Below are 12,162 nucleotides of genomic sequence, written 5' to 3'. Positions count from 1 at the left end.
GCATTCAATTTGACTTGGAGTTTGGCAATAGGACAGAGAGCAGCCTGAAAACCACATGCACTGCATGCACTACTGCAGAGCAGGAATTAAGTCTCAGAAATAATCAGGGACGTAAAGTGAGTTTTTTCATTTTCTTTAATTTACAGGTAGTTTTCATAGGAAACAACTTGATTTAATGTTAAAAATTATCCTTCCAAATCAGCCATTATTGGGGGGGGGGGTATTTGTAACATCAATTGTTAGTCCAGTGAAAAGTTCAGCTACAAAATATTTCTATACAGAGAGCCGTAATTGGCCAAAGCCAGGGTGGCTTTGGTCAATTATGGCTCAGGGGGTTTAGCACACGCCCCACAATATATAAGGCTGCCTGCGTGGCGGCCTTGTGTAGTGTGTTGCGGTGGCGGTGGAGAGATAGACAGAGAAACAGTGTCATTTGATTTAAGTTAGATTAGCTGCACTTATAGTGTATTGTGTGTGTAATTATATATACACACACACACATACACACATACACACACTGTATTCAGTTTAGCTAGATTCGTTCCTGTTATTCTCTTCCTACTGACAGGCAGGCAGATGTTTTTACAGTATTTACAGCTACCTGAAGAAAATTGCTGGTGTTCTGATCCTATTAGCTACAGTATTTACAGTTAGTGTAGTGCGTCCTCTGCACAGTGTGCACATAAAGCTACCTGAAGAAAATTGGTGGTGTTCTTCTGATCCTATTAGTACCGCAAGCAGCTGCAGTATTTATTATTAGTTATTATACAGGATTTATATAACGCCGACAGTTTACGCAGCGCTTTACAACATTAGGGCAGTCAGTATAATTACAATACAATTCAATACAGGAGGAATCAGAGGGCCCTGCTCGTTAGAGCTTACAATCTAGGAAGGAGGGTCAGGTTATACAAAAGGGTAATAGCTGTGGGGGATGAGCTAATGGAGAAAATAGTGCAGTTGTTAGATGGAGACAGGATAGGTTTCTCTGAAGAGGAAAGTTTTCAGGTATCGCCTAAAATTTGGAGACAGTCTGACAGATTGATGTAGGGAATTCCAGAGGATGGGCGAGACTCGGGAGAAGTCCTGGGAGGTGGCTATGGGAGGAGGTGATGAGGGAGCTAGAGAGCAGGAGGTCTTGGGAGAAACGGAGAGGGCGATTAGGTTGGTATTTTGAGACTAGGCTAGTGATGTAGCTGGGGGCAGAGTTGTGGATGGCTTTGTAACTTATTGTTAGTATTTTGAATTTAATTCGTTGGACGAGTGGCAGCCAATGGAGGGATTGGCAGAGAGGGGTAGCAGAAACTGAACGGTTTGTAATGTGGATGAGTCTGGCAGCAGCATTCATGATGTACTGAAGGGGGGATAGTCTATTTAAAGGTAAGCCAATAAGGAGGGAGTTGCAGTAGTTGAGAGATAACCAAGGCGTGAATCAGGAGCTTTGTGGTTTCATTGGTTAGAAAGGGACATAGTTTAGAGATGTTACGGAGGTTGAGGCGGCAAGCTTTGGAAAGTGATTGGATGTGGGGTCGAAAGGAGAGTTCAGAATCCAGGATAACACCTAGCACCCTGACATGTGGGGACAGGTGGATGGTTGTGCCATTGCTCTTGACAGACAAGTCAGGGGAAGAGGCACGTGGGGGAGGAAATATTATAAGCTTGGTTTTGGACAAGTTGAGTTTGAGGAAGTGATGTGACATCCATACAGATATGTCGGTTAGTAAGTTAGTGATGCGTGAGGAGTAGGGATGAGCTTCGAGTTGGAGTCGAACTCATGTTCGCCTTGAACATCGGCTGTTCGCAAGTTTGCCGAACAGCGAACAATTTGGGGTGTTCACGGCAAATTCGAATGCCGCAGAACACCCCTTAAAAGTCTATGGGAGAAATCAAAAGTATTAATTTTAAAGGCTTATATTCATTGTATTGTCATAAAAAGTGTTTGGGGACCTGGGCCCTGCCCCAGGGGACATGGATCAATGCAAAAAAAGAGTTTTAAACAGGCCGTTTTTTCGGGAGCAGTGATTTTAATAATGCTTAAAGTGAAACAATAAAAGTGTAATATCCCTTTAAATTTCGTACCTGGGGGGTGTCTATAGTATGCCTGTAAAGGGGCGCATGTTTCCCATGTTTAGAACAGTCTGACAGCAAAATTACATTTCAAAGGAAAAAAAGTCATTTAAAACTGGCCTGGTACGGTTCAGGAGGGTGGGGGCGCTCTCATCCCCCCCTCTTTTTCTGCGGCCTGCCAGGTTGCGTGCTCGGATAAGGGTCTAGTATGGATTTTTAGGGGGACCCCACACGCCATTTTTTTTTTTTTTTTTATTTGGCCGGGGTTCCCCTTAATATCCATACCAGACCTGAAGGGCCTGTATGGAATTTAGGGGGACCCCCCCACGTCTTTTTTTTTTAATTTTGGTTCGGGGTTCCCCTGAGGGGAATTCCCATGCCGTTTTTATCAATAAACTTTTATGTAGTTTTAAATGACTTTTTTTCCTTTGAAATGTCATTTTGCTGTCAGACTGTTCTAAACACGGCAAACATGTGCCCCTTTACAGGCATACTATAGACACCCCCCAGCTATGAAATTTAAAGGGATATTACACTTTTATTGTTTCACTTTAAGCATTATTAAAATCACTGCTCCTGAAAAAACGGCCGTTTTTAAAACTTTTTTTGCATTGATCCATGTCCCCTGGGGCAGGACCCAGGTCCCTAAACACTTTTTATGACAATACCATGCATATAAGCCTTTAAAATTAGCACTTTTGATTATTCATGTTCGTGTCCCATAGACTTTAACGGTGTTCGTGTGTTCAAACTAATTTTTTGCCTGTTCGCAAGTTCTGGTGCTAACCGAACATGGGGGTGTTCGGCTCATCCCTAGTGAGGAGACTGATGGAGTGAGTTGAGGGGTGGAGAGATAGATTTGTGTGTCGTCAGCATAGAAATGGTATTGAAAGCTGTGAGAGGCTATCAGCTGACCCAGGGAAGAGGTGAGGATTGAAAATAAGAGGTTCGAGAACAGAACCTTGGGGGACCCTGACGGAGAATGGAAGAGGAGTGGAGGAAGTAGAATTGTAAGTGACACTGAAGGTGCGTTGGGAAAGGTAGGATGAGAGCCACTGAAGAGCACAGTCACAGAGACCGAGGGAATAAAGTTTTTTGAGGAGGAGGGGGTGGTCAACCGTGTCAAAGGCAGCTGAAAGGTCCAGAAGTAGGAGTACAGAATAGTGTTTGTTGCTTTTTGCAGTTAGTAGGTCATTTGTGAGTTTTAAAAGAGCAGTTTGTGGAGTGTTGAGGGCGAAATCCAGATTGAAGGGGATCAAGAAGGTTGTTTTTAATGAGGTGGTTACTCAGTTGGTTGTAAACCAGGCGTTCAAGGAGTTTAGAGGAAAAGAGGAGCAAGGAGATAGGGCATAGGTTGCTAAGATTGGTAGGGTCCAAGGATGGCTTTTTAAGTATGGGGGTGACCAGTGCATGTTTTAGAGCATTGGGGGAAGATGCCAGAGGTGAGGGAGAGATTGAAGATGTGGGTTAGAGAGTGTAGGATGGAGTCAGAGGGTGACCGTAGCATTTGAGAGGGAATATGGTCCAGGGGACAGGTGATTAGGTGGGCGAAAGGAGTTTAGCAACTTTGTCTGTAGTAGCAGATTTGAATAGGGGGAGTGTCAGTTGTACCTGTTGACATGGGGTCTTAGCTGGGGGGAGATACCTGTAGAGTGGAGATTTCATTACGGATTGTATCAATCTTGTTTTTGAAGTGATTAGCAATCTCCTGGGCAGTGAGTGAGTCAGTGGGTGGAAGATGAAGTAGAGAGTTGAAGGTAGAGAAGAGTTTACGGGGACTGGATGAGAAGGTGTTAATAAGAGTTGTAAAATAGGTTTGCTTGGCAGTGTAGAGGAAAGAATAGTATTTTTGGAGGGCAGATTTGTATTGGTTGAAGTCTTTGAGAGACTTAGTCTTATGCCACAGATGCTCAAGAGCGCAACTATGTTTTTTGAGAATTTTAGTGTCTGTTTGCCAGGGTTGTAGGGGTCGAGGCCTGATTCTGCGTGTAGTGACGGGAGCGAGCTTGTCCAGGGTGGAGGACAGGGATTTATTGTAGATGGACGTGGCTTGGTTGGGGCAGGACAGGGGACAGATTTTGTCATAGAGGTGGTCAGTAGCAAGAGAGGAGTTGAAGTTGTGAAAGTTTCTACGGGTGATGGTTAGGCGATTGGAGGGAAAGGTGGTGGAAGACAGGGGGAGAGAGAAACTAATAAAGCTGGTGGTCAGAGAGAGGAAAAGGATTGTTTGAGAAGTTGCATGGAGTGCATAGGTATTTACAGTTTGTGTAGTGCGTCCTCTGCACAGTGTGCACCTAAAGCTACCTGAAGAAAATTGGTGGTGTTCTGATCCTATTAGAACCACAGGTAGGCAGCTGCCATATTTACAGTTAGTGTAGTGCGTTCTCTGCACAGTGTGCACCTAAAGCTACCTAAAGACAATTGCTGTTGTTCTGATCCTATTAATACCACAGGCAGGCAGCTGTAGTATTTACAGTTAGTGTACTGTGTCCTCTGCACAGTGTGCACCTAAAGCTACCTGAAGACAATTGCTGGTGTTCTCATACTAAATCTGTTAGCTGCAGTATCAGTATATATATATATATATATATATATATATATATATATATATATATATATATATACACACACACACACACATATACACACATCCCAGCTTTGCGCAGCTACATCTTACTGTAGGCCATTAGTATGTCTGGAAGGCCAATAAGGAGAGGCAGACAGTCACAAGCCAATAAAAGAGGGCAAGCAGGCTCTGTGTCTAGAGGCAACAGTGCTGGTCATGGAGATGGTGCATCCTCATCAGCACGTGGCTGTGGGACACGCTTGTCCTTTTTTTCTGCAGCTGGCCATGTTGAACCGCAACATGCGGAAGACTTGGTAGAGTGGATGACCAAGCCGTCCTCATCCTCTTCATCCTCTCTCACCCAGGCTCAGGGTACTTTGTCTGGCAAAGCAGCTGCCAACGCGGCCTCTTCCCTCGGCTCAATGGCATCAATCACTCCTTCCCTAGCCCCACCATGTCCTCCTGAGGAGTCCCCCGAACTGTTTGACCACAGTGTTGGGTACATGCTCCAGGAGGATGCCCAGCGTTTTGAAGGCTCCAATGATGGTACCCAGCTAGAGGAAGGCAGTAACGTGAGCCCAGAGAGAGGGGGTGCCCAAGAAGGACAGCAATCTGGCAGTCATGTTCCCCCAGCTGCAGCATACTGCCAGCTTTGCTTCAGTGATGAGGAGGGAGAGGATGATGAGGTCACTGACTCCACGTGGGTGCCTGATAGGAGAGAGGAGGAGGAGGCACATCTCCAACGAGGCAGGATGCCCTCCAGGGGCCAGCTTAAGGGCAGCACACCGACTGCATTACATCGCAGAGCCCCGCATGTGCAGGGCACTGCTGTCTCTGCACGTTATTCCAAAAGTTATTTGGTATGGGCCTTTTTTGAGACGAGTGCATCAGATGTCTCAAGCTTATCTCACGTGGCCAAAACATCACCCGCTTGAGCACCACATGCTTAACCAGACATATGTCAACCTGCCATGCAGTTCATTGGCAAGCGTACCTAAAAGACCCACACCAAAGAACAAAGCTCACCTCTCCTTGCTCCTCATCAGCTGGGATCTCCAACCCCACTATACCTTCAGTCCTCTCTGAAACCTGCACTGAGAGGAATGAAGGTGTAGAATTAGGTGTGTCACAGCCAAGTACTTGCGAGCAATCTGCTATCGGTACACCGAAGTCAGATTGTACCAGGCAAATTTCCCTGCCCCAGCTGCTGCACCGCCGAAAGAAGTTCACTCCCAGCCATCCACATGCCCAGAGGTTGAATTCTAGCTTGGCTAAATTGCTAGCACTTCAACTGCTGCCTTTTCAGTTGGTAGACTCTGCCCCCTTCCATGAGTTTGTGTAATGTGCGGTTCCTCAGTGGCAGGTTCGCAAATGCCACTTTTTCACACGGAAGGTGATTACGGCTCTTTACCGGCATGTGGAAGGCAATGTCTTGGCCTCACTGGACAGGGCGGTCAGCGGTAAGGTGCATATTACCGCTGACTCATGGTCCAGCAGGCACGGACAGGGATGTTACCTATCTTTCACCCTGGGTGACTCTTCTGCCACCATGCCTCCAAAATTTTACTAGTGGTGATTCTGCCACACCTCTCTCCTCCACCCCCTCCTCTTCTTCCTCCATGGCCTTTTCCTGTGCTGATTTGTCCTCAGAACCAGCGGTGCTCCGTAGGCATTCAAGGGGCTACGCAAGCAATCAAAAAGACGAGGGGCTACACAAGCAAAAAGATGCCATACGATGCTTGAGCTGGTGTGCTTGAGGGACAGGAGCCACACTGGGGCAGAGATTCTGTCAGCTCTGCGTGGGCAGGTTCAGAGTTGGTTGAAGCCACGCAGGCTTAAGCCAGGTATGGTGGTTTGCGACAATGGCACCAACCTCCTCTTCGCCCTCCGACAGGGACAACTGACCCATGTGCCCTGTTTGGCTCACGTCCTTAACTTGGTGGTGCAGCGGTTCTTGGGCAGGTACCCGGGCTTACAGGATGTCCTGAGGCAGGCCAGGAAAGTCTGTGTGCATTTCTGCAGGTCATATAATGCCAATGCTCAGCTGGCTGACCAAGAACCACCTAATCTGTGACATGCCCACCAGGTGGAACTCAACGTTGGCCATGCTGCAGCAGCTGCACACGCAGCAGAGGGCCATCAATGAGTACCTATGCGACTATGACACCAGGACAGGGTCAGGGGACCTTGTTTTTTTTCCCCACGCCAGTGGGCTATGATCAGGGATGCATGCACTGTCCCATCACCATTTGAGGAGGCCATGAGGATGGTGAGCAGTGACAGTGCATGCATCACTGACACTGTCTCTCTTGTCCACCTGTTGGAGCACACGCTGCGTGGAATAATGGACAGGGCACTTGAAGCAGAACAGAGGGAGGAAGAGGAGGACTTCCTTACCTCTCAAGGCCCCCTTTATCCAGACAGTGTTCCTGTGTGTCCGCCGATCACACAGGAAGAGGAGGAGGAGGATTGTGTCAGCATTGAGGTAGAGCCTGGCACTCAGCATCAGCAGCAGTCTTCAAGGGATCATTTACAGTCCACAGAAACCCATGGACTTGTACATGGCTGGGAGGAGGTGGCTGCGGATGTCATCCTTAGTGATCCAGAGGACTCTGGACCGAATGCCTCAGCAAACCTACGCTGCATGGCCTCCCTGATCCTGCAAAGCCTGTGGAAGGATCCTTGTATTCGTGGTATCAAGGGGAGGGGCGATTACTGGATGGCAACCCTCCTTGATCCACGTTACAAGGGTAAGGTTGCCGACCTCATCTTGCCGTCGCAGAGGGAGCAGAGGATGAAACATCTTCAGGAGGCCTTGCAGAAAGGTTTGTGCAATGTGTTTCCAGAGCCTGGGAGGTTCCAATTTCCTGGTCCTCCTGGACAACGTGTTGCTGAGGCTTCGGTCAATCACAGGAAGAGCGGTGGAGAAGGTGGCCGTCTGACCGATGCGTTCAGACAATTTTTTAGTCCGCAGCCCCAAGGTCTGATCGGTTCCAGCAACCATCGCCAGCGTCTGATTCACATGGTGCAGGATTACCTAGGGGCAAGATCAGACTTGGACACCTTTGCCACCGAAAATCCTTTGGGTTACTGGGTCTTGAGGATGGATCACTGGCCAGAGCTTGCACAGTATGCAATTGAGCTACTGGCCTGTCCTGCATCCAGCGTTCTTTCGGAACGCACATTCGGTGCTGCTGGAGGCTTTGTAACCTATCACAGGGTGCACCTGTCCACCAAATTGGTCGATCGGCTGACCTTCATAAAAATGAATCAGTCTTGGATCACCAGCTACCATGCACTTAATGCTGATGTAACCGATTGATTTTTTTTTTTTATGTGAGAGCCCTTCAAAACTGCCTATGCTGATGCTGAGTGACTATCCTGTTATGCTGAGTCACAATCCTCTTCCTCCTCAATTTTCATGCTGATAGCTTGTAAGAACATTTTCGGTTCTGGGCATCGCCACCAGTGGCCAAGGCCCAATTTTTCTGCCCCTGTTTGACAGGGGCATGTAATTACAATTTTTGATGCAATACTTTGCAGCAGGGCTCATTCCTGCACTCCAACTATAGCATCTGAGGGGTTGCAGTGTTGTGGCACCAGTGCCTAAGACCCAATTTTTCTGCCCCTGTTCAACAGTGACATGTAAATTACAATTCTTGATCTAATATTTCACAGCACGGCCCGTTCCTGCGCCAACCAAGAGTAACTGTGAGGGCTTACAGTGTTGTGGCAACACCAACACTTAAGGCCCCTATTTCTGCAGAGTATATAGGGCAGGCCCCTACTTTCAAACATCCAACTTACAAACGACTCCTACTTGCAAATGGAAGGAGACAACAGGAAGTGAGATGAAATCTACCCCTAGAAAGGGAAATTCTCTCCTGATATGCCCCGTACACACGGTCGGATTTTTCGATGGAAAATGTGTGATAGGACCTTGTTGTCGGAAATTCCGACCGTGTGTAGGCTCCATCACACATTTTCCTCGGGAGGAGTAGCAGAATGTATTTTGGGGTGTAATTGAAAGTATGCATATGCTGCGTGTGAGAAATAACTTGTTATTATGACAACTTTGTGAAAAAAAAAAAAAAATCTTAATTTTTCCAAGAATTGTGGGAAAAAATTACAACTTCAAAAAACTCATCATGCCCCTTACTAAATACCTTTTACTGTCTACTGTTCAAAAAGGGGTAATTTGGGGAGTATTTGTACTTTCCTGACATTTCAGAGCCTCAAGAAATGAGATAGGCCATCTTTGCATCAGGTGTGATCAGATATGATCAATTTTCAATGATTTGCACCATAGCTTGTAGACTCTATAACTTTCACAGAGAGTAAATACTATCCACTAATTTAGGTTATTTTTAGCAAAGAGATGTAGCAGTATAAATTTTAGCCCAAATTTATGAGCAAAAATGACTTATTTGCAAAAATGTTATCATAGAAACTAAAAAAGAAAAAATATTATTTTTTTTTCAAAATTTCCGCTCTTTTTAGTTCACTTATATCGCAAAAAATAAAAAACCCAGTGGTGATTAAATACCACCAAAAGAAAGCTCTATTTGTATGAAAAAAAATGATTAAAAAAAATTTGTTTGGGTACAGTGTTGCATGACTGAGTAATTGACATTCAAAGTGTGAGAGCGCTGAAAGCTAAAAATTGGTCTGGGAAGGAAGGGTGTATAAATGCCCTGTATTGAAGTGGTTAAAGATAGCAGTAACACCAGCATAGATTAGCTGTGATCACAGCAGAAGCAATAGATTAAAAAAGGCTCACTCTGTCAAAAACAATTTTTTATCAATTTAAATTCAGGCAGACAGAATTGCTCATTATTAATGGCATGTTGTCGAGGAGGAAAAGCTTATGCCAGATGTACATATTTGCAGTGCAGGCAGCCTATTCATTTTGACATATTATTATTATTATTATTATTATTATTATTATTATTCAGGTTTAATATAGCGCCAACAGTTTGTGCAGCGCTTTACAACATGAGGGCAGACATTACAGTTACATTACAATTTGGAATCAGAGGGCCCTGCTTGTTAGAGCTTACAATCTAAAAACATATTAAAGTGGATGTAAACCCGAAAAAAAAAAAATTTATATCATACTGTAGAGTATAAGATTTCTTATCACCAGTCTTGCCACACAGAGTTAATCCATCTCTGAGCAATCTTCTTTTATTGTTCAGTGAGACAATTCTTGACAAACTGAGAAAAACTTTGTCAAATCCTCCCCCTTGCTGTGAGTGACAGGTGATTTACATCTTGTGCATTAGCCTAAGAGACATGCAGTATTTTTAAATTCCCTCCCACTCCTTTCTTCAGCAGCTCTGCAAGGATTGGCTGTTCCACACCTCAGCATGATTTGGCATGCTGAAGTCATGTGGTTACTTTCCTGTCTTTTCACTGGATGTTAGAGATCATAGCAGAAGTTCAGCAGAAGTTCAGTGTTAGAAATACACAGAGAAAATGCATATTGACAAGGGGAGTGTAGAGGTGGGCGGGGAGTCTACTGACATCATGACTCCACCCACCGAGCTCCAGACAACAGACCCCGCCCACAGAATATGCAGTTTTTCGGGTCTAATAACAGACAGAGGGGAGACATTTGACAGGTAAGGATACATGCAGGAGGCATGTATATCATTATAGATAACCCCTATGGCAGTAGTTTAGAAAGGATGACATTGGGTTTACATCCACTTTAATGCACCTGCACATTTTATTTCAGTGTACCACAACTCACAGGTTGTTTGCACCTGTGTTTTGTGCTGGCCTGAAATGAAGGTCTATTGTGGTATGTTAGGGATGTAAGTTCAAATTGAAAGGCACCGAAATACAATAAACTGTAGTGGACACATATGTGGTAAAAATGGCATGTTACTGCAAGTAATCAATGACCATTTCCTACTTTTGTTTTATTTATAGGTTATGTTGCATTAAGCAGGTCTGCACAGTATACAGGTTTCAGGCACTAGAAAAAAAAAAAAAAAAAACGTGTCTGTGCACTCTTGGAAACTTACTATATATGCAATATAAAATGTAATAATATCTAATATTTTCTATTTTACAAATTCATATATACATATGTAAATGACTATTATTACCTGGAGTCTGCGTTGTATAACCTGCATATATTCAAAAAAGAAAAAAAAAAAAAAAAAGTTACACCTGAAGTTTTCATACCTTAAAAACAAATAAATCAGGAATCTATCTAGGTAATAATATTTAAAAGTAATGTAATTTCCCTCTTAGTTTGCCTAATTTAGAGTTAAATTAATATTGGTGCATATGTAAAACACAGGTGTCAGATACAACACCTATAAAAAGTAATTACCTCCTTGATGTTTTAATGTTTTTTGTCATATTTAAGAACATTGAACATGGGGTTTAATTATTTTTTTTTTTTGATAAACAGAAATAAACTCTTTCATGATGGACTGAAGTTCTATACAATGTGATTTAACTTACTTAATTGTTGGCAAAGTTTCATACTCTAAATACAAACATGAAGAGTGTTTAGTGGGCACTTTAAGAACTGGCAAATACAACTATGTTTTACTCTGACAAAATTACCTTGATAACAACATGAACTTAGTGACATGTTATATATACATCAATGAAAGGAAACATAATTTATTGTAACCATTAGTCTGCTGGTAATTATTCAGTAATGAAAAATTATTAACCTTTAAAGTCCAACCCTAGACAAAACATTTTGGTATAGAGTGTGCATGAGTTTAGAACCCTTACTCTAAACCATGTGATCAAAGAAGGTTTTTTTCTTTTTCAATGTTTTTATTGATTTTACGAGATCAAAAGAACACAAGAGCAGATTTCATCATTTCTCAAGGCACATGGAATTTATGGAAATACAAAGAAAAAGCGAGTATGGACTGTTATTACCACATACAGCTCTACAGATTCAATGGTTCAACATAGATATGCATGAATAAATCAGCTAAACAGCTGTCAACAAAAACAAAAGTGAGCAACAGAAAAAAAAAAGAAATATAGGAGAGAAAATAAGAGCAACAAGCAAGATCACGTTGTGTTTTTTTTGTTCTCTCAGTTAACCGAGCCATGCAATTCATTACCTGAATCCTGGTTTGAACGGCTGGTTCAAAGCAAAAATACATTTAAAGTATAATTCCAGCCAAAACATTTTTCCTACTTTGAGATAAAATGAAGAAGGTTTGGAACTCTTGCTATAGATAGATTTCCCTTCACTTTCTGTCCTGCTGACAATATTTAACCAAACAGAAAGTGAGAGGAATTCACCAACATCACAGATAGAAATGAAAACTCAATTTTATAGTAGATAAGGGGTGGATAGGATACTTGCTGTCTCTGTTTATGTTGTAGACTTTACCTTCCTGTCTAAAACTATTGTCAATGGGACAGCAAGTGAGGGACAATCTCTGTTATGGAGCCAGAACAATTAAAACCATAAGCCCGGGTTCACACCTATGCGAATTAGATGCGGCTTACACCGCATCTAATTCGCAGGACATTTTAAA

The 12,162-nt window shown here is 43.5% G+C and overlaps 1 protein-coding gene across 1 annotated transcript in view; it reads right to left on the bottom strand.

Annotated features, from left to right (window-relative positions):
- The window catches only part of DMBT1 (deleted in malignant brain tumors 1), a 165,362-nt gene that overhangs the window by 57,304 nt on the left and 95,896 nt on the right, over positions 1-12,162 (bottom strand). The window contains exon 16 of the mRNA XM_073627487.1: positions 10,750-10,770. Within this exon, the coding sequence (XP_073483588.1) occupies positions 10,750-10,770 (21 nt within the window). The remainder of the gene's footprint in view (positions 1-10,749; positions 10,771-12,162) is intronic.

The sequence above is a fragment of the Aquarana catesbeiana genome, linkage group LG04 (assembly GCF_042186555.1).
Source record: "Aquarana catesbeiana isolate 2022-GZ linkage group LG04, ASM4218655v1, whole genome shotgun sequence".
Classification (NCBI taxonomy): Eukaryota; Metazoa; Chordata; class Amphibia; order Anura; family Ranidae; genus Aquarana; species Aquarana catesbeiana.
Note: the sequence above shows the minus strand (reverse complement) of the source record. Positions and strands in the feature narration are given on the sequence as shown.